General features: G+C 43.6%; 1 protein-coding gene across 1 annotated transcript in view; it reads left to right on the top strand.

The window, feature by feature from the left end:
- The window catches only part of gpc3 (glypican 3), a gene marked incomplete at both ends in the record, with an annotated part of 208890 nt that overhangs the window by 20436 nt on the left and 164834 nt on the right, over positions 1-23620 (top strand). Inside the window, one exon of the mRNA XM_080746680.1 lies at positions 16759-16920. Within this exon, the coding sequence (XP_080602806.1) occupies positions 16759-16920 (162 nt within the window). The remainder of the gene's footprint in view (positions 1-16758; positions 16921-23620) is intronic.

Here is a 23620-nt window from a genome sequence, read left to right as displayed (position 1 = left end):
GTCTGTGCTTTCAAGACAGTGCTGTATATTCATTTTGCACTCTGTACTTTAACATCTGATTAAGAGTTTCAATAAATAGGAGAATGAGGTCCAGGTCAACACCTTAGCTGCTGCTAAACGTGTAGTAAACACCTGTCACAAGTTGTGTATACTATCTGTGCATGACAGATGGACCATTATAAGGTAAAATATGCAAATGATTGGAAATTGATCAGGCGTAATCCCCTGAACCCTAGCATCCCTATTCTGGGCCTGTTATAATATGTGAATAATGTATGCATACATTGGTGTGTGCGTGTGTGTGTGTGCGTGGGTGCATGCGTGCATGCGTGCGCACGCGCGCGCGCGCGTGTGTGTGTGTGTGTGTGTGTGTGTGTGTGTGTACAGTATATAATGTGTATGTTTATTTTCTGTGTAAATACTTGCTGCTTTGTTGGTGTCCTTTTACGTTTCAACCTCATTGCTACTATAATAATAAATACTAGTGAAAGGAAAACAGGCAAACATTGGGAAAAAATAGCAGATCAACAAGCTGAAGATGCCTTGACCAGCTCCAGGCCTGTCCATTAATTTAACAACCGGCAGACCAATGGTCTAACTTTTAATGACTCGTTCAAAGACATTTGCAGATGTAAAGAGGGGTCTTTTCAGGCTCCACACAAAATCTGACCAATTAACCAATCGTCTATAGCAGAGAGGTATCCACTCCACTTAGAAGCAGTCGAAGTGAGCTCAGAGCAAACCTGTGGTGATGACAGGAAAGGAGGCGAGAGAGACAAAGCAAGCAAGAGAAATACGTAAGTGCTGATTGTAGAGCAGGGGTCTTCAACGTTTTCAGGCGAAGGACCACTTAGCTGAGAGGGAGATGAAGTAGGGACCCGCTCTACATAATATTGTATAAACTAGAGGTTCGCGGCCCTTCGGACCGCTCACATCTAGAGATCGCGCCTGCTTTGCAGGCGCTCACAGCCACGTTGCAGCACTGATCCACCCACATCCATCCACCCACACCCATCCGTCCACATCCATCCATCCATCTATCCACATCCATCCACGCATCCATCCATCCATCCACATCCATCCATCCATCCATCCACATCCATCCATCCATCCATCCACATCCATCCACATCCATCCATCCACATCCATCTATCCATCCACATCCATCCATCCATCCATCCATGCATCCATCCACATCCATCCATCCATCCATCCATCCATGCATCCATCCATCCATCCACATCCATCCATCCATCCATCCACATCCATCCATCCATCCATCCATCCATCCACATCCATCCATCCACAACATCCACATCCATCCATCCATCCATCCACATCAATCCATCCATCCATCCACATCCATCCATCCATCCAAATCCATCCACGCATCCATCCACATCCATCCATCCATCCACATCCATCCATCCATCCATCCACATCCATCCATCCATTCATCCATCCATCCATCCATCCACATCCATCCATCCATCCATCCATCCATCCATCCATCCATCCATCCATCCATGCATCCATGCATCCATCCATCCATCACATACATGCATCCATGCACATCCATCCATCCATCCATGCATCCATAAACAACCTGACAATCATTTGCTGGCCATTGTCATTATTTCTTTCAAGGGATATTCAGTATGAGTCACCAGAAAAAAATAATGGGTGTTTGAATCCATCATGGTTAAAATGAAGTTTGAAGTTACAATGGGTGTGTGTGGGGAGAGGCCCTGAGTCTGGGGGGCAGATAACATTTACATCAAATATCTAATTATTGAATAAAGCAAATTAAAAACTATTCAGGCTGTTCATAAAAGCCTGATTAGATGAGAAAATTACCAAATGTTTTTTTTAAAGTGAAATATCCCTTTAAATTATGGGGCGCGAAGTGTTGCTGGCAACCATTAGGCCTACTGTTGTCCATTGATTATTGTGAAGGATCGAGGCTGGCTGGCTTGTAGATCTGCTATTTTCAAAAGGCTTTTAATTTTTTTAAAGGGACATTCTGCCTGATGAGTACTTAAGTACATTTTGATACAGATACTTTTGTTTTGTACTTTTACTCAAGTAATAGGCCTAGGCCTATATAGTAAATGTTGAATTGCAGACTTTTACTTGTAACAGAGTATTTCTACATTGCAGTACTGATACTTTTACTTAAGTAAAACATTTGAGTACTTTCTCTCTATTTCTTTGTTGGAAAATTACTTGCTGCAAATGGGCTTTAATTGCTTGAGAAAACATACTTTAACATTGGCAAAGCAAAAATACATACCTGTTTCTGTCTCTGCAGCGCGACTCAAGCGCATACGCTTGGCATCATTGGTCCGGGAAAATGATTTGCGTTTTCTTTTTGCCATTTTGTAGAACGTTTGTAGGCTATTAGGGAGAATGCTGTTTAGGCCTACTTAGTACTTTGCTGCTGGTGCTACTAACTCTTTGTGTGGTGTGTCTGTGTAAAATGATTTTCGTTGTCTTTTTGCCATTTTGTAGAACGTTTGTATTAGGGTTAATGCTGTTTACTTGTTGTTGTTGCTGCTGCTACTAAGATCTGGAATCCTGAAATTTGATCTGCTCCTCCCCTCTCTCCTCTCCACGGGAGTAACAGAATTGAAGAACAAACTCTTTCGCTCGCTCTCTCTCTCTCTCTCTCTCTCTCTCTCTCTCTCAGATTCAGATTCAGATTCAGATTCAGATTCAGATTCAGATTCCTTTATTTACCATTGTGTATCACACATAGGAATTTGCTTTGGTAACATACCAGTGTGCATTCAATATTTTTTTCACAGATAACATGAAAAACAACAAACACAAAACAACACCGTGCAGAAATAAATAATAAATAATATAAATAAAGTGCAGTAGTGTACAATAGTGCAACATATTGCTGATGTCCCTAAGGGGCAAGGGAAAAAGGGAAACCAGCGTCATCCAGCAGCCTGGCAGCTGAGGGGAAAAAACTGTTTTTGTGGCGCTCTGTCTTGGCCCCTAGGTGCCGCATCCTTCTCCCAGAGGGGAGCAGGGTGAGGAGGCCGTGACCAGGGTGGGAGGGGTCGGCCATGATCTTTCTTGCCCTCCTCAGCGCCCTGGAGTCGTGCAGGGACTTGAGGGAGGGCAGGGGACGGCCAATCACCCTCTCTGCAGAGCGTATCACCCGCTGCAGCTTGACCAGGTCTTTTTCGCATGCAGCGGGGAACCAAGTGATGATAGAGTGAGTGAGGATGGACTCTATGATGGCCGTGTAGAACTGCGTCATCATGGCCCTCGACAGTCTGTATTTACGCAGCTGCCGAAGAAAGTACATCCTTTGCTGGGCCTTTCTCAGGAGGGCAGTGATATTGAGTTCCCACTTCAGGTCCCTGGAGATGATCATCCCCAGGAACTTGCAGGACTCAACATAGTCCACCTGAGTGCCACCCAGCATGATGGGAAGGGGCGGGGCTGGGTCCTTCCGGAAGTCCACCACCATCTCCACTGTCTTAAGGGCATTTAGCTCCAGGTTGTTAATTTCACACCAGCTTCGCAGCCGCTCGATCTCCCCCCTGTAGGCCGACTCGTCCCCCTTGGAGATGAGGCCCACCAAGGTGGTGTCGTCAGCAAACTTGAGGAGCTTGACCGACGGGTGGAGGGAAACACAGCTGTTGGTGTACAGGGAAAACAGTAGTGGGGACAGGACACAGCCCTGCGGGGAACCGGTGCTGGTGGACCTGGAGCTGGAAATGTTCTTCCCCAGCTTCACCCGCTGCGACCTGTTGGTTAAAAAGTCCGTAATCCACTTGCGAGTGGAGGCAGGCACTTGCAGCAGGGACAGCTGGTGCTCCAGGATGGATGGTAGGATGGTGTTGAAGGCCGAACTGAAGTCGACGAACAGGATCCTGGCATAGCTGCCGGTAGTGTCCAGATGTTTTAGAGTGTGGTACAGAGCCATGTTCACGGCGTCCTCCGTGGATCTATTCGCTCTGTACGCGAACTGCAGCGGGTCCAGCACAGGATCAGTAATGCCCTTCAGATGGGCCAGGACAAGGCGCTCCAGGACCTTCATGACCACAGAGGTCAGGGCGACGGGTCTATAGTCATTTAGGCCTGTGACCTTGGCCTTCTTGGGGACGGGAATGATGGTCGAGGCCTTGAAGCATGCTGGTACCTGACCGAGCTCCAGCGAGGTGTTAAAGATGTTGGTGAACACCGGGGCGAGCTGGTCAGCACAGTGCTTCAGGACGGAGGGGGAGACAGAATCCGGGCCGGACGCCTTCCGGGGGTTCTGGCTCCTGAACAGCAGCTTAACCTCTCTCTCTGTGACAGTGAGAGGTGGTGGGGTTGGGGGGGAGAAGAGTGGTTGTGTCCGGGGGGGGTGGAGGGGGAGGGCAGGGGGGAAACTCTCCCTCTCAAAGCGGCAGTAAAACTCATTGAGCTCGTTGGCGAGAGGGAGGTTGTCAGACGCCTGTGGGGACCTGGACTTATAGTTGGTGATGGTTTTAAGTCCTTTCCAGACAGAGGAGGAGTTCCCCTCAGAGAGCTGCTGCCGCAGTTTCTCCGAGAAGCGGTGTTTCGCCTCCCTCACCGCTTTAGCAAACTCGTACTTGGCTCGCCTGAACAAGGCCACGTCGCCGCTACGCCTGGCCACCTCCTTCTCCGACCGCAGCCTCCTGAGATGGGCTGAAAACCAGGGCTTGTCGTTGTTGTAGATCTTCCTGTAGCGGAGGGGGACACACACCTCCTCGCCGAGGCTGATGAATGATGTCACAGTGTCCGTGTATTCATCCAGGTTGTTTCCAGCCTCAGGCCCCGCCCACTCAACAAAGTCCTGGTCACAGCCCGCACTCTCCAGCCAGGCACAGAGTCGCTCACTTGCCTCACTGGACCACACTCTGAAACTCCGCACTACAGGTTTTGATATTTTTAATCTCTGCCTGTAGCGAGGGATCAGATGGATGAGATGGTGATCACCCCTGCCCAGAGCAGCACGTTGGACAGAATGGTATGCCTGCGGGATGGTACAGTAGCAGTGATCAAGAATGTTCTCACCCCTAGTAGCACATGTGACTTGCTGTCTGTATTTAGGGAGAGCCCGACTCAGATGAGCCTGGTTGAAGTCCCCAAGCACCACAGCAAAACTGTCCGGGTATTTACGTTCCGCCCCCGTCAGCTGTTCTGCTAGTGTATCCACTGCTGCGGTGACGTCAGCATCCGGAGGAATGTAAACACACACGAGGAGGAACGCGTTAAACTCACGGGGAGAATAGAATGGGCGACAGAGGATGAAAAGCATTTCAATTGCAGGAGAACAGTGTTGTTGCAACACTGTCACATCAGAGCACCAGCGGTTGTTCACAAAGAACATTAATCCTCCTCCACTTGACTTCCCAGCCGCAGCGAAGTCTCTGTCACAGCGAAACGCGGAGAAGCCATCTAACTGTACAGCCCCGTCTGGGACTGTCGCCGTCAGTTTTGTCTCCACGAACGCGAAAACAGCCGTGGATTTGAAGTCATTCTCCCGTGAAACAAGCATCCGGAGTTCATCCATTTTATTGGGTAAAGAGTTCACGTTGCAGAGGAATATACCTGGCAGCGGTGGACGCGAACTTCTCCGCCGTAGGCGAACCAGACAACCTCCTCGCTTCCCCCGTTGTCTTCTGGTCCAACGTACAGCGCTGGCAAAGAACGCTGTCCCCCTCAGCAGAATATCCAGTACATCCGTGGAACGGGTGAGTAATGATGGTAAAATGTCCAGTGGGGTAGAACACCCAATGTTCAGCAGCTCTTCTCTTGTGTAAGAAGGCTCACACGACACGTACAACACGAATAACAGACAGAATGCAACACACGTAGTCACCATAGCAGCCCTGGCCGGCGCCATCTTGGAAAATTTCTATACTGAGTTCAGCTCTCTCTCTCTCTCTCTCTCTCTCTACATCGGCTCGCACGCACACACACACAGGAGGAGGCGTCGTAAAGGGAACTTGCTTTCTCTCTCTCTCTCTCTCTCTCTCTCTCTCTCGCTCGCTCTCTCTTGAATGCGCTGCTCTCTCTCTCTCTCTCTCTCTCTCTCTCTGTCTCTGGTATGCGCTGTTTTTTTACGCCCATTTGTGACGTGAATCGCGTCGAGGGTAAACGATGGATTGCACAATATAGTATTGCGCAATTTCGAAATGAGCATAAAAACACAAACTGTACGGTAAAATATGCACTTTGAAAAGATGACACTAAGTGGATTACCTTCAGCATAGCATGCAGTATATATTTCTGTAATAATGGTGACTTCAAACGCGACCGAATGTCGGGAACCGTGCTGAGATGTGTGATGGAGATTTTCATCGATTTCATAGATAGATTCATAGACTTGTTTGACACTTAACAACTTCTTAAATCGTCGATACTTTGTAAATTTGACCTTTCACTCTGTACTTGGTCAGTGATGTTACTAGGTTTTCAATGTAATGGGTCCCGGGACCCACAGGTGGTCATTCAAATGGGTCCCAGAAAAGTTTTATGAGTCCTCAATACAATGTTTTCGAGCGCTGTGAGCTTGTAGATCGGCTATTTTCAAAATGTTTGCCTATTTCTTATCTTTATTTTACAATTTGGCTAATGTTTGAACTTAGAACTAGGATTTCTAAATACACTAGGCTACAGACACCCATTTAATTATATTTATATCACTGGGACCCAAAATGTATATTAAATGTTAAAATACTAGAGTACAAATGGAACAGGTCCATTTGGTTCCATTTGTTCACCGAGTTACAGACCCATAAAGTTCTATTTGGTTCCTAACTATCATTTATCTGGGGACCCCCTGGAACTCCCTCAAGGACCCAGGACCCCACTTTGAGAACCACTAGTGAAAATAGTTTTTAGCTGTTCCAGGTTTAACTGATAATAAATCTTTACAGTGTTTATCTTACACAATACATTAAAAAACGAATTAAACTATCTAAACTAATATAGCAACTTAAGTAGAAGAAGTAAATTATTTTAACATGGACTCCAATGGAGGCGCATCCCCGGGACCCCAGGTCCATGACATGAATGAGTCCCTGGGCGACTTGAATGAGATTTTGATGCGGGATGCGCACGTAATGACATCACTGCTTGGTCTGCTCTTTTTTTTACCTATAGGGCAAACCTATTTGCTAAAAATAGCCAATCTACAAGCTCTCAACGCCTCACGCTGCGAGGCGTTGAGAGCTTGTAGATCTGCTATTTTGGCTAAAGGTCTCCTCAGAGTATAAGGATGCGAGGGTTCAAGTTGTTCATTTAAAATAATTATCCTATAACACAAGGATTTGCCAGCCCCCCTGCAGTAACTCTGAGGACCCCCTAGGGGTCCCGGACCCCCTGTTGAAGACCCCTGTTGTAGAGCAAAGAAGGGGAGCATGAGTCTTATTCCCTAGCTGTCCTTCTGTCAGATAGGCTGCTTTATTTAGACGTGTCACTTTTTTTGTTTGCACAACCTCATGGGAAACCATTATTGTGCCCAATCCTTTGCTTATTCCTCAGCGCTCTGAACTTGCCTAATGAAATTCATTCATCATCTGCAAAACGAGCAAACAGGCAGATGAAACTGTCTGTTTTGCAGAAGATAATTGCTAAATCCCTCCCTTCCTTCTTCCCTTTCCCTGTACACAGACGCTCACCTCTGCTCTGGCCTTATTGACAGCTTAATAATTTTGTCTCTGCAGTCTGAAATTAACTTTATTGTATCTGTCAGGAATCCTTTTTGGGTATTGATTTAAGATATTAATCCTGCCAGTAAGCATACAGGAAATACCCCTGTGACACTTTTATTAGTATACCTCACTGTCATTACATACCTAAGACCACAATTATTTTTTGTCACACGATGGTAATGGTATCACAAGCCAAAAATAACAGATGAAATTTGGTTATTTTTGGTGTGTCACCGATGTGTGATGACGAAGGCTTACACTGCCTTACAGCCTGTTGGGAGTCTGGCGTAACCAGTGAGTTAGTGTGTGTATGTGTTGTTATTTTACATATAAAGGTTGTTACACACTGGGGGCGTCGCAAATAAACAAAAATGTACCAGTGAATGTTCCGCGCAAAACTATTCACATAGTTCATGCATCATTTATTCAAGTTAGTGCTTTTGTTCATGATGAAAAATCTACCCTGTTTAAAAAAAAAGAATTATAGCTGTTTAACATTCACGTGTGCGACACCACTGTGCAACGAAGTAAAAACCTTCATATTCTGTTTTTCACACATGAAGTAAAAATCATATTTTGTTCCATCAACAACATTCCTGGTTCTTCTGAAACATTAAGGGACGTTCTCCTGCTCACCGGCTACTGTAGCTATGTGTCTGTTCTCTCCACACTCATCTGCAGTTTTATCACCACCTCCAAGACATAAACCCATGATGGAAATAACATTTGCTTTTAATTTGACATTAAACTCCGCTCCAATTAACTCTAATCACTGTATATTATTGATTTTTTAAATTCTTGACAGCAATTAACCTTTCTGTGGCAGCAGGGCTTCTTAACTACTGTCTTTCCCCTCCTGTGTGTAATAAATGTAGTCTCAATTCAGTACTAATTTTAGTCTCGTAGTAGCCAGGAGATTACTTATTATTATCTAACCTCCCTGGAATAGACCTTTAGTTTTCCACAGCAGCTATATTGGCATAAATAGTTCCTTCACAGGTGTTACCAGTGATGATAATTAAGGTTCTGTTACATTCCTGGTGAGCCAACTTGCAAAAAGCAGCACCCTGACTCTGTTTGACCTGAATGGAACTCAGCCATTCATTTGTATCATTGGAAAGAAACACCTGTGGAGGAAGTGACACTGTACTATTTGTGTCAACATGGCTGCCGTGAAAAAAGTTGCGTAGGTGATGCAACACATCCGCGACACCTTCTGAGCTTGTTGTAAGCAAGTTGTGAGCTTCTATTTCTGGCGTTCGACATAAAAAAGTAAGGCTTTAGACCAGTGGTTCTCAAAATAGGGGTCTTTGATGGGACTCCCCAACAAAATAAGGAACAGTTTAATTGCACTGTTATTTCACTGTCTATAAGTTAACCCAGTGAGAGAATGCATAGGAATGACTATTCAGATCATAGCTCTCTCTCTATCCACCTGCAGTATAGATGCATAGGGATCCTTGGAACACAATCTTTTCAAAAGGGGTCCATGGCCTCTAATACAATGGTCTTCAACAAGGGGTTACTACAGGGGGTCCTCCAAATCTTTGTGTGATAGAAACATTTTTATATTAAACACCTGAACCCTAGCGTCCATATTCTCATAACTGTAGCCAAAAATAGCAGTTCTACAAGCTCACAACACCTCGCGCGCTGTGAGCTTGTAAATCAGCTATTTCCGGCAAAGAGGTTTGGTGTAGTGGGGAAAAAGTACAGAGTGAAATCATGTCAAGTTTATTAAGTATTGACGGTACAAGTGGTTAAATATCTGCAAACACAAATTGACTTGATGATTGTGCTGTCAAACGATGGCACTATATGGAATCTATGACAAGGTTGTGGGGGTCCCTGCTTCATCTCTCTCTCAACTAAGGGGTCCTTGGCCTGAAAACATTGAAGACCCCTGCAGTCTAATCTTTATTATACAACTGAGCAAAAGCCGCATCCCACTACCAAACCCGTTCACGCCTACTCTGCATCCACTCCAACTCAACTTCAACTCAACGGTAGGTAGAACGTACGGAAAAATACCGCCCACCTCTATGCCGATTCGCTAACCGGCCCCTTCACTGCAGCCGAGAACACAGCCTGCCCTGCAACGCATCCTGCTCCCCCCTCCCCCTCCCCCCCTCCTCACACACTCAGTCACTCTGAGCAGACAGCAGAGGGGGAGACGTACCTCTCGATAGAGAGAGGCTAAACTAAAGCTGCCTGATAAGAAGTTGTTTAAACAGCTTGGAAACCATTCGCTGCCACTGGATTAATAACTGATCATCAATACATCTCAAATAGGCATCTACTACCTTTGGATGTTCAATTGGAGATAGAGAGAGGCTAAACTAAAGCTGCCTGAAAAGAAGTTGTTTAAACAGCTTGGAAACCAGTCGCTGCCACTGGATTAATAACTGATCATCAATGGGCACGTACCTTTTAGGCGAAGCCCGAACTGGCGAAGTGGGGAAATGTCCGATACCGTAGCGATCTGGCGAACGTCTTCTGGACAGGGCGTTTATCGTGCGCTTGCCCAGGCCTTACGGCCTGGGCATAAATATAACGATTGCATTCACCACGGCTTCGTAACTCGCGCGGCGCTCCGCCGGCCGCGCGGCCCTGGCCCGCTCTTCGCGGCCACTCGCGCCTGCGGCGCTCGGGGGCGAAGAGCAGGACCAAGGTCCGCTGGCCTTCGCGCCGCTTGCAGTGTCGTGGACAATCGATTCGCCAGATCGCTACGGTAGGAGACAAATCCCCACTTCGCCAGTTCGGGCTTCGCCAGAACAGGACTTTCCCTCATCAATACATCTCAAATAGGGATCTACTACCTTTGGATGTTCAATTGGAGAGGACAACAGCAACACATTGAAATCCACGTTTTTAGGCTCCAACCGCTTGCATTAGATCCAGAGAAATGCGATGCGATGCGTGATCATTTGTCTTCTCTTCAACACTGCGCAAATTTTCCAGCTATCCTAGGCTGTGTAACGTTAGGTTAACGAGCTCGTTGACCCTCATTTGACATAGGCAATCGGCACAGTCCTGTGCTGCGTGTGTCAACTGAATGCATTAGCCCAGATATCAAGTAATCATGATCTCCCCCTCATGCTAAAATGACTTTAAGTTCCACTTCTCCCCAAAATGTATTTTCCATCATGAATGACAAGCCTATACTATTGTTGCATTTAGGCTCTTTATTAAACTATAAGCCTGTGTTTTATTGCTACACAATAATGGTAAATAAAGTAGCTTACTCTAAAATAATCCATCCATCCATCCATCCATCTTCAACCGCTTATCCAGCATCGGGTCACTGGGGTAACAGTTCCAAATGAGATTTCTAGAGTTCCTTAATAATAATAATTAAAATAAACAATACTAATGATTATAATTGCGACCGTCAAGTCGCAGTTACTATGAAAACCTCCACCGCCTGTCTGTCCGTCAGTCTGTCTGTCTGTCATGTCACGTCACATCACACTTTTTTGCCCCTATCCATGTGAAATTTGCCACACACAATCCTTGTCTGCCAATCCACAACCTCCACCCTTCCAGGGAGCCCCGCAGCTCCAGGGACCCCCGCCAATCTTTTTAAAACACATTTTTGAATACTGCTCCTACAGTTTTTGCCCTAAAATCACACAAATCGCTACACAGTATGTCTACACTTATCTCATCGACATGGATCTGTCCCATATAGCGCCACCATCAGGTCGATTTTTTAACACATTTTTGGACCTAAAATCACGCTGCGACCTGACGGTCGCTTATCAGACATTCATAAATACATACAGTACATACTGTATAAATTAGGGATGCGAAGATATACCGGTACGGATCGTAATCGCGATACAAACGTGCGCGATACGAGTGAATCGGTTCATTCAGGGTGGATCGGTACAATTGACGGCTGGAATCGTGATGTATCGTATCGTGAGCGTTTGGATCGGTACATTCCACGGTTGGATCGGTTTTTGCATAATAGTATTTCATTATATCCTGTGTTTAAGAGGCGCATTGAATGCCCCATCAGCCCTCCCCCAAAAAGCACTTGTAGCGACTCCACAGACATGCGTCTTTTCTACTCAGCGGAGCGCAGTGAACACCCGACACGACCGAATGCAGATACAGACAGACAGCACTCGTGAGCCCACTGGTTAAACATGCAAGATTAGTACCACGTTTAGCTTTATAACATCCCTGTCCATTGTGTCCCTGTCCAATGTTCGCTGATGTGATCCGTTGTTGTGTCACTGGACTGGAGCACGCTGCGTGATATTATGATCCACATTCCACACCCGTTTGTTCTTCTTGTCGAGTCTGCGACGGAATTGATTTAAACAAAGCAGAAGCTTCCACGCTTTAACTACACACACGTATGAACTACAACAACGATACTGGGCGTGCAGCTAGCGATTAAAACAAAGTATTTGACACTGTTTCACAACTTGTTACTGTAGCTGCAGGCAGAACACTCTTCTGCTCTGCTGCTGTTCCCTCTGCAAAGAGAGGCTGGAGCCTGATTTATACTTGGCAGCTCGACGGTGTCGCGCACGCACCTAAATAGCAGACCTACAAGCTCACAACGCGACGCGTTATGACTCAAATATCTACGTTTTGAAACATTTTGGCTAGAAATGGCAAAATCCTAGATTATATTCATACAATATAATAATAATACAGGTCAAGGATCCTTAACTGAGAAGAGAGAGATCAAGCAGGGACCCCCACTGAATGTTATTTTAGACTACTGTAGGCTATTATATAAAACTGTTGCAGATTAAAACTTGTCAGAGACTTGTTTGACAGCACTATATCACCAGTGACATTAATACATTACTATGTTGTGTTTATTTGTTCACACATTATATTTTCTATTAATATGATGGATTTATGTTATTCATTATAATCCATGAATTATTATCTCTTAAACCCTCAATAAGTGTTAATGTATTGGCTAATGTTCCCCCATAGGGTTGCTACTTGCTAGGGTTCAATTGGTTACTGTAAAAACTAACTATTAATATTTGGCCGCCTCACATAACTATGAGGACCCTAGGGGTCCCTGACCACCTGTTGAGGATGTAATGATATATAATAATGATAATGATATAGTATTAATCAAACAATTCTACCAGCCAGCAAGGAGTGTTCTCCCAGATTTCAATAAGTTGGATTGTTAGACAGAGCCTAGTACTACAGTGAAACAATAAATTGTTTGGAAATTAAATGTAATGCATTTTTAGTAATTTTTTGGGGGGGGAATTTACATGGGCTTTAATATAAATCCTTTGCATTGTGTTGAATCGCACCGAATCGTGAATCGTATCGCATCGTAAGGACCAGGGGTGTATCGCAAAGTATCGTGAATCATATCGCATCGTATCGGGGTCAGGGGTGTATCGTGATGTATCGTATCGGCAAGATTTCAATGTATCGCAATTATATCGTATCGCTGGTAGTGTATCGTGATGCGTATCGTATCGCCTCAGTGGTCGAGATTCGCATCCCTAGTATAAATGTATCCGCCTTATTCCACCTTTATCTATACATTTCCACAACAATATACAGACAGAAATGGCATATTTTGGACATAGTTCGATTCGTGATTAATCATGATTAATTAATTTTTAAGCTGTGATTAATCTGATTAAAAATTTTAATCATTTGACAGCCCTAAGATGGATACATAGATAAAGATAAAGATTGGAATCTCGGAATCTCCATATCAGTTGCATCACTAACAATAATTAAAAACTAACAATATTCATAATAATAATAATATCTGGAATTTACATAATACTTTTACAGTTCACTACAGTAAGGCACAGAACAGTACCATAAAGTACAGTACACTACCATACAGTACAGTACAGAAGATACAGTACACTACAGTACAGTAAGGTACAGCACAATACAGTACAGTAAGGTACAGTACACTACAGCACAGTAAGGTACAGTACAGAACAGTACAGTAGATACAGTAAGGTACAGTACAATACAGCACAGTAAGATACAGTACACTACAATACAGTAAGGTACAGTACAATACAGTGCAGTAAGGTACAGCACAGTAAGGTACAGTAAGGTACAGTACAGTACAGTGCAGTAAGGTACAGCACAGTACAGCACAGTACAATACAATAAGGTACAGTACAGTAAGGTACAGTACAGCACAGTAAGGTACAGTACAGTACAGTACACTACAGTAAAGAAGCGGGGGTGGACTCTAGATGTGAGCGGCCCGAAGGGCCGCGAACCTCTAGTGCATATACATTTGGGGGTCCTTGACATGAAAATGTTTGAGAACAACATGCTATAGACAGTGTGTCTGACCTCATCAAACCAGTATTGTCTTCTACATTCATCCCCGCTCTCCCCTCTTTCTCGCCAAGCGGGATGTGACTCACACACAGCCTCTTGATATTTGTTTACTTGTGGTTCTGTTTTCCTCCCCATTGAAGCTTCCTGGGTACAGAAATGACAAGTCCCAAACCTCCACACAGACACATCCCATTCTGGAAGGTGTCTACTGAACATTTCACTTTTCAGCATGCGCACATACAGTATACTGTAACCTCACCAGGAGATGAGATGGGTGGGGGGTCTCAGCTCTATTCCTTTTTGTAATTTAAACAACACTCTTGTGTGTCCTATTTACGTCTGTGGCATCTTGCTTTCGGAGCGATGATGTGGGTGGGAATCAGTTTTAAAGCGGCAATCTGTAACTTTCATATCTTGCAGTAGCCTACCTGGTGTTCAAAAGTAGACTGTAAAAATGAAATGGACATTGGACAGCATCACACCATTGGTTTCTAAATTAAGCCTATTTTTCAGCCATTGCAAATCTTTCTACAGCCGCTCCAGAAATGAACACGGAAATGAATCAAATGAATGCAGTTGACTGGAGGGCGGGTCTTCACTCTGTATAACCAATTGAAAGCCTAGAAACATCATTAATTTTAAAATGAATGTGACCATAATTCACTGATGATGATTATTAAAACAAAAAAAACATAAATGTTTTAAAGTGTAAAGTTCGCCAAATCCTCATAGACTTACATTGAGCTAAAGGTTTTTTGAAATAGTGACATCTACCAGGCCATTAATAGGAACAGCATCTTCAACGACTTCAACATTTCCAGGGGAATGAAACTTGCCCCATGGTTCGAATCCAGGTCCCCCACACAAGCGCAGAAAGCTTCTACTGTCTACTGTTGTTCTACATAAAGCCTTGGGGCACATATATAACTGCCTTTTGAGCATCATCCAATACCATGTTGTCAACCAGTAGTGGTCCTCCCTGACCACAGGATCTACTGTAAAAGTCTCACTAGAAGACCTGGTAGACAAACTTCCACCATCGCAGTATATTGTATTTAGTAACACTAGCCCTTACCCGTTCAAAGATATGAGCTCAGAAATGATGTGCTGTGTGTGGGTTATGGGATGTCCACTGTGCATACAGTATGAGGGATGGAAAGTAACTTTAACTGGTGCTTGCATGATAATATGTAGGAGCATCAATGTAAGAAATACCTGTTTCGTTTAATGGCTATAGAGATACTGTGTAGTACCGATCTGCATGATTTTTGAACAACATCTGTAACAGGGCCAGACAACAGTTTTATTCTCAGAAAAAATGCTATGGATTGCGCTTTAAATATAATTCTAGTTTGTTAGCGGGTGAATCTTCCATTTGTATGCCTTCTCACATAGAATTCTGATGCTTCATCTGGCATTATTATCCCAAGCATTTAGAGTAATGGTGACACATTACTTAACTTGATGTATGACTTGTGGTTCTTGGTACTGTCCTTCACTTTATCTTGCAAAGAAAGAAAATCCTGTGTTTGATTTGCTGCTCTTGCTTTGATCGTCCTTGTCCTTGACGGTACTGAATTCACAAAGTGTAAGCTATATCTCTGCCTCACTTCTACTGTACAGTATCTGTAAAAGCATTGTCTTTCCTCTTTGTGCTTAGAAAAAGGTTATGTCAAATAAATCAAATCATAATCAAAAGACAGTCTTTTGATTACAGAGTCAAGTTGAAAGTCTTGACTCAAGTTACAGTCCAGTGGAAAAACATATTTCACTTCAGATCACATCGCACTGTCATTCGTGCGCGTGCACACACACACACACACACACACACGCACACGCACACGCACACGCACACGCACACGCACACGCACACACACACACACACACACACACACACACACACACACAGTGATTTGGTGGTGCTCTGTTTCTCTTACCGCATGCGGTATATGCTACCTTACCCGATGCTTGATAGCTGTCAGTTTCACGTCAATCTGTGGTGGAGCACTTACACAACACACACACACACACACACACACACACACACACACACACACACCCCTGATTATTTCTACAACTTTTCTTTTTTTCATCCTCTCCATCTCTGAATGCTTCACTCGTCCTCTTTGTTGGAATATCACTGTCCATCTTGCGCCACAAGAATATCTTGTGTTCGACTCATTTGCTGCATTCGCCTCTGTCAAGTCTTGTGACTGCAGTTTCATGCCGGCTGTCGGCACGTGCTTGGAGACAATCAGGTCTCATGACAGGTGGAGATCATAGCAGTAGGTCAGTGTTTCTCAACCAGTGGTCCATGGCATACTGTAAGTACAGGTGATCCATGGGAAAATCTGTCTGTAAAAAGTGCCCTCTCCAGACCATGAATGTAGTTTTCACTTTGGTGAAAGAAATGCACATGCCCCCTTTCCATGCCATTCCAGCATTTAAGAGAATTGCCATGTAATGTCCAAAGTCTCCTGAACTTGAATGCAGCATCTTATGTTGAAAGAATTGCCCTCCCTGTGTAGAAATCCATGCCATTACGCCACATCTCCAGTATTGATTATGCTTAGTTCAGTGTGGTATCAATCACCGAAAATAGCCAACCTCCGAGTTTACAACACATTGCACTGCGATGCGTTGTGAGCTTGGAGGTCTGTTATTTTCGATATTTTCACCAAAAGGCCCTTTTCGAAATGTCAGCCCCTGCCTCTCTAACATTCTCTGCATGTCCCTTTGTCTGTGTGTGTGTCAGGTACAGACCTGCAGGTGTGTCAGACTAAAGGCCCTAGCTGCTGCTCCAGGAAGATGGAGGAGAGGCTCCAGGTAGCGGCCCGCAGCAACATGGAGTCTGGCCTGCAGAGCATCAGCGCTCCGCTCAAACTGCTCATCATCCAGAACGCTGCCATCTTCCAGGGTAGGGCAATCACACCTTCTAGTCTCTATACTGGTGTGTTTTCAGTTTTCTCTTATTTTGAGGAATGCTTTTGCTGAAAATGGCTGTGAGCTTGTCGATCTGGTATTTTCTGCAAAAGCCTTCCCCACAATAAGGATGCCGGGGTTAACCCATTAAATGGCTATTCAAGAATAGCAGATCTACAAGCTCACAGTGCAAACTTGTACGTACATCTGCTATTTTAAATTTTTTACGTTGTTGAAAAATCTTGAAATTGCGAGAACTACTGAAAGGCATTTGTGGAATCGGCCTCAGGTCTTAATGGGTTAAAGCCCAGCAGATTTTTGGTTCCAATCATGCTGATGTTGCTGTTTCTTTTGATAAGTACAAAATAGTACAAAAGTACAAAATCAATTCTAATTGATTTGAACAATATAGATTGAAGGAAACTCAAAATATGCTCGGCAGGTTGAAAGTGGTAAAAGAAAATCGTGACACATCGATTGCAAAATTGCCGTAGGTCGGTTGAGTTTTTCAAAACGATCAATGATGTCTCATGCTGAGAAGAACTCTGGTTTTGACAAGAATACAGGAAGGATCCTGTATTCTTGTCAAAACCACAGTTCTTCTCAGCATGCTTTGATCCTAGAATTTCAGCCCAAAATTAGACCAATTAAACCAATTATGTTTCCAGTCTCAATAAAGGAACAAGATGAGCATCTTCCAGGATGTTTATTAGCAACTCAAAATAGTCAACAGCGATGACTGCATGTAATTGAGTTACACAAATTATTCTTACAAGAATGTAAATACAGTATATTGCATTACAATTGTGGGAAATCATAAAATATTATTGCCATATGAAATGTTCTAGACACTGGTACTGCACAGAGAATGTCAAGGCTCTTATATCAAATCATATCTTTACGAAAGGTACCTGATTTATTCCCACCTTTTCTATGAATGGCTCTGTCCTTGTAGGACAATTTCACTTTATTATTTGCAGGAAAATGTTATATTACAGCGAATGTAGTGCAATATGATAGCCTCAAATGTCGTGACAGTCATCCACACACTTCATATGCACACACGAACGCACACATTGTCATTTATCACTTTAGGATGAAAGTGATATTTATTGCCATATGCCTTTATGTATATGGTACTTTAGCGAAGTCAGCCAATCTGCAAGCTCACATCGCATCCTTACACTCCCAGATGTTTTTCGCTTATAATGAGATGCCAAAATGCCAGATTGAAAGTGGTTAAATCATGCAAAGAAAATGTATAAACTGAATAATTATAAACTTTACTCTTACTGGACTTAATAATTAATACAAATAAAAAAACTAATCAGGGAAAAGTGAAATGCACACAAAAATAATAGAGAATCAAAAGAATTACAAGGGGAATAAACGGTGGGTGTTACAGCCTTGAAGGAGTCTGTTAAATGTGGACTAAAATCAAAGAAAAAAAACAAGTCTTTCTTATATCGGTGTGTCCTGAGAGATGCTTTCAATATCCAACGTGTCTCGTTTCCTTTCCTCCTCATTTTCCTCCATATCCAAGGGGACATATAGTCTCCAGGCGGTGAACAGCAGGTATATCATTTACCCGCAAGGCTTAGTTTCTTCTAAATTGTCAGTACTGTTTTTATTGAATAACTTTTTTTTCCTTTATATTTTGGAATAAGCTCTTGTAGCCAAGTTGTACAGACTACAGCGTCTTTGTTAACTGTCTCGTGGATTCCACTTGAAGTGAGAAGTACCACGGCCCCACAGGAGGACCAAACCTTCCAGTGGGTACACTCATGGGTCGCCAGACACAACGCCGCCCTGACATGCCAATTAAAAACTCCCCAAGTTTTAAGGGGGACCGAGGGGTTCGCTTCACTCAATTGTTGTTGCCACTACTGCGGCTTGGCTGCCCATTCCTAGAAGAGCTTCAATGCTAATTGCTTTAGCATTGGGCTTCAGAGACCCGCTGTTCAAACCCCTTTAACGTCCTCCTTACAGTAAAACATCTCTCACTACGTCTCTCTCTTTCTCTCTCTCTCTCTTTCTCTGCATCTCTCTCTGTCTCTCTGTCTTTCTCTGCTTCTCTCTCTCTCTCTGTGTCGGTCTCTTTCTCTCACTCATTCTGCTTTTCTATTTCTCTATTCTCTCGGGAGTTGAGTGAATGTCTTGTTTGCAATCTTCTTTACTTTCTCCATCTCTTTATTACTTTAGTACTCGCTTTGAGATCAAAGGGCTCTCTCTCCCCCTCTCTGTCTCTCTCCCTCTCTCTCTCTCCACCTGTACTGCGCCATTCAGATTATTAGGGGTTTTCACCCTTTTGAAGTCAACTTTGCAACAAAAGAAATAAAGAAAAACAATTGAAAAGAATAACGATTCTCTCCCTTCTATTTATTTATATAGTTTTTACATGATGGGCTGTTTTTCATTAGGTGGTTCTTTGAGATCAATACCAGGAAATAGGTGAGGCATTAGGAATTCTTAATGATCCGTGGCGCTGGCAGGGGATGTATCAAATGCCATTTGACAATCTAATGATCCTTGACTCTGAGCTCTTTACAGTAAAACATCAGAGAAATATCTAATGAATAAGACACAACATACAGACTAGCAGATTTCATTTGGATTCACATTAGCTGGATCATAACACTCCGCACCCTCTCCCTCAGAGATTGGATTTCCCCGCTGTTGTCAATTTAGGTTGGAAATGAGAATCTATCAACCTGTGCTGCATGAACCTGCAGTGCTGGAAGAAGTATTCAGATTATTTGTTTTTACTTGTAGAAATACTCTGTTAAGGCTCGAACAACTGTACGATATTAAGTGGTCGGCGACTCATTGGATCGTTAGAGTATTTCACATTATGCGAATCTCTTTCTTGAAATCGGATGTCATTATATAGTTGTGGTGGAGGGAGAGCGAGCGCACTCGGGGTGTGCTGTGAGTGACAGAGCCAAATTTCAAATCTGCTACATAAGGCCTATCTAGAAACGATTGTAAAGCTTTCGGCGAGCGCTGGAATCGCGCATTGATCTTCTCGCAGAGCTTTTCTTTTTTTTTTTTAAGATTTGTTTTTGGGCTTTTATGCCTTCATTGATAGGACAGTAGACTGACAGGAAATGGGAGAGACGGGGAGTGACATGCGGCAAAGGTCGTCTGGATCGGGAATCGAACCGGCACCGCCGCAAGGCATCTGTGCGTATGTGGCAGTGCCTAAGTGGTATGAGCCTGGACCAGTAGGTCAGCGGGTGCCAGTCTCGCAGAGCTTTTCACACTTTGCGAGTAAAACCTCGGTGAGCAAAGCCCGATCTTGAGGCAGATCGGTGGTTTTGGCGGCGAGCGCCAAAATTGGTAGGCGACTGGATAATAATGCTCAAAAGGTCAGGCAGTGTGTTCGATCCCTTACTCTGTAAGTAAAAGGCCTGTATTCCAAATCAGGGCGCACTTGAAAATCTCAAACCTTTTCATGGTCCATCAGATGGGTGGACCAGCGACCGCGTGCATTTTTAGAGTATGTTTAGATTAATGATCAATCAATCGATTGTGTTCTGGCTAAGATTAACAAAAACGTATATTTATTTAAAAAACTCAAGGTTTTAAAGCTATATTAATGTTATATTATCAATAAAACCATAGTGTTTTGCCAATTATTTTGGGCCCCGCTTGCAATATTCTCGTGGCTGACAGGTTGCAAATGACTCACTATGCAGAATGCAACGTTCATGCTATACAACCAGTGGCACCAACGCATCATATACCATCGGGACGGCGCTTTACTGTACCCTTGTTACAAGCTCAGACTCAGAGATCATTTAACAAGCATACCGGTATAACCTTTGAACAAACATTGCAGTGATTTCTCTGCCTATCCATAACTAATGGCCTACTTTTTCTGCAAAATATGTGTAATGTGTACTGTAAATGTATTGTATTGTCTATGTATTTTTGTGTGTTTGCTATGTCTTGATGACATATAGCAACTTTACTTTCGGGTTGCATACAGTTATTCCTGTACTCCATTACATCTAAGAGGCAAATGTGGCACTTTTTACTCCCCTACAATTATTTGAAAACCTTAGTTACCAGTCAATTTGTAGATTTAGCCCTATTTTGTCTCTTTGAAAATAGTTGATCCACAAGCTCACAAATGCATTGGGAGCCATGTAACAGAGTATTTCAACATCGGGGTGTTGCTACTTCTACTTAAGTAAAACAATCTCACAGTACCTCTTCCACCCCTGCACTGGGACGCCCAGCATGACCCCACGCCGGATGCCCATCATGAAATGTAATCTGTGGAAATGAGAAGCTGATCATGGGCATGCTGTGAATTTAATTTCCCAAATTATGAAGCTCATAGTGGCGATGTGTACATCAGTGTGAGCGGTGCAGTGGCGCGAGGCTAATATGATATGTTGTTATGAAGTGTTTTGGCTGAACACCGAAGGCACAAACAGATGCTGAACCAGAGAAGCACATTAAAAAGCTCATCAGTTTGCTGTGGCTCTGCTCAATAAGATGCATTATGCTTCTAATGTTTAAGTTGAAGAAAATATATACTCTAGTCTCTGTGTGTGTGTGTGTGTGTGTGTGTGTGTGTGTGTGTGTGTGTGTGTGTGTGTGTGTGTGTGTGTGTGTGTGAGTAAGAGAGAGAGAGAGAGCATTTCCCTGACAGCCTCTGCAGTACCCCTGCTCAATGCAGCTGAACCCCATTAAAAAAGAATCTTGGGGAGAAAACATCTAATCAGTGGATATGTTATGGAACGGGTGTGTCCATCTGTATGATTGACAGCTCTAATACCTGTCGGTTCCCATGGTGACGTGAGGCTTCACAGCAGCAGTGATGTGTTGACAAGAGAACACGGTCAATGTTGGACCAATTACACCAGTGGAGGGAAACTTTTAACCACTTGGACCCTGGCATCCCTATTCGGTAGGGAGCATTCGACCCCCAATCAACTATTAGTTTAGTATACTTGGTATTAGTTTATCAAGTATAGAGTTTAGAAAGTGTAGTATGGTATTGTAATCCATTAAACCCCCCTAGACCTAGTCAACTGGACCTGAGTTGGCTCTGTACTTGGACCACTTTTACATCTGCAGTGTCGGTGTGTCAGTACTGTATGTGTAGATTCTACACAAAATCTCTTCGCAAAAATAGCCAATCTACAAGCATGTGTGAGCTATATTGTATATTGACTATTTAGTATGACTAATGTTCCCCCCAAAATATTGATAATGGAGTTCAAGTGGTTGAAGATCCAGTGCCCTAAGATCATAGTGTTTCCCAAACTGAGGTCAGGGCCCCTCATGGGGGTAAGGCCTTGTCTTGTTTGGAGGTAGTTCAACTTTTTAAACATGTTGAAGAGAATCATAACTTACCTTCATCCACTGCCTGCATGTAACACCACAGTAATAACAAACAAAAAACATTTAATTAAAACTTTAACTTTAATGAGAATGATTTTCTAAAATATTTTGCTTTACAATAGATTATCAAGTACCACATTATCTTGACAATCAATACAATCTCCTTTTTGTTGTAGTGCTTTCACATCGGGTGTGCTTGTGACCCCAACGTGATTGCCAGAGAAGCTTTCAGCTTACAAAAAGAAACAGAGAATAGACAGGCAAGACATGCTCTGAACCTTTTAACCACATCGGATGATCTAGAGGAGCAATGTCAACTCCGTAGACGAATAAAAAACAGCAAAAGTGTTCTGTTGAAACATTTGAGAGGTTTTCAGTGTGCTGTGTTTAGTACATTGTTTGTACAAAACCTAAACTGCAGCAGAATGGAGCTGCAGGCACATTTCTGCTAACTGGTTGTTGTACAGACGCCTGTGTAGAACAAGGGCCCACAAATGAGCCTCTTTTAGCTGCAGTGCACAAATCCTGGAGAGATCCCACTACCTCTCTGTCTCCTCAGCTTCATCACGCACCATCGCTTTGCTCCACCCTGGTGAGAAACCTTCTGGCACCCTAAGGATCAGCCGCAGCCCAGAGGGGAGTCACACACACACTTCAAACTAGAGCATCCATTTAATAAACATGAGAGGACTGGACTGCCTGGATTGCTTATAAAGTAGGAGTTTTAAAAGGAATATGTGGGGAAGTGAGTTATGAGGGGCTATCTGGGAGTCTGTGTGATAGCTACTTACTTCTTGCCTCTGAAGAAAGTGGGCCAGCCAGCCTAGTAGCCCTGGAATGACTCATTGAGTCCATAGAACGTTGGCACAGTAGGGTGCTGAGAACCAGGTTTGAGGTGGACTAGTTTCAGGCAGCATGAAGAATATCATGGTGTTGGGTGAAAACGTTGTGTGTCCAAAACCCTTCCTTTTCAGATTTTTCTTTTTAAAAAGAACCTGTGTTCTAATGGATCCAATTGAGTTATTATTTAGTCTGTAAATACTTATCATTGATTAAATAATGATAAAACCCACAGACAAAGAATTGCGAAGAAGGTATAATATTATAGATCGCCTATTCTTGGTAGCCTGGTTCCAGACTGCTTTGCTACGTTTGTTTTTTTCTCACGTTGCTTTTCAGTCTGGAAAGCCCCCTATAGTCCGTGCTCAAGCAGGCTTCTGATTGAACTGTAGTAAAAACTCAAGGCACTTCACTTCCTGAGTTCCTGAAATACAAGTCAAATAGGATCCTGTCCAGACTGGAAAGAAATCCGCTGAACGTAGCGAAGCAGTCTGGAA

Source organism: Nannobrachium achirus (assembly GCF_963921795.1).
Source record: "Nannobrachium achirus genome assembly, chromosome: 17".
NCBI lineage: Eukaryota > Metazoa > Chordata > Actinopteri > Myctophiformes > Myctophidae > Nannobrachium > Nannobrachium achirus.
This window is presented reverse-complemented; position numbering and strand designations above follow the sequence as displayed.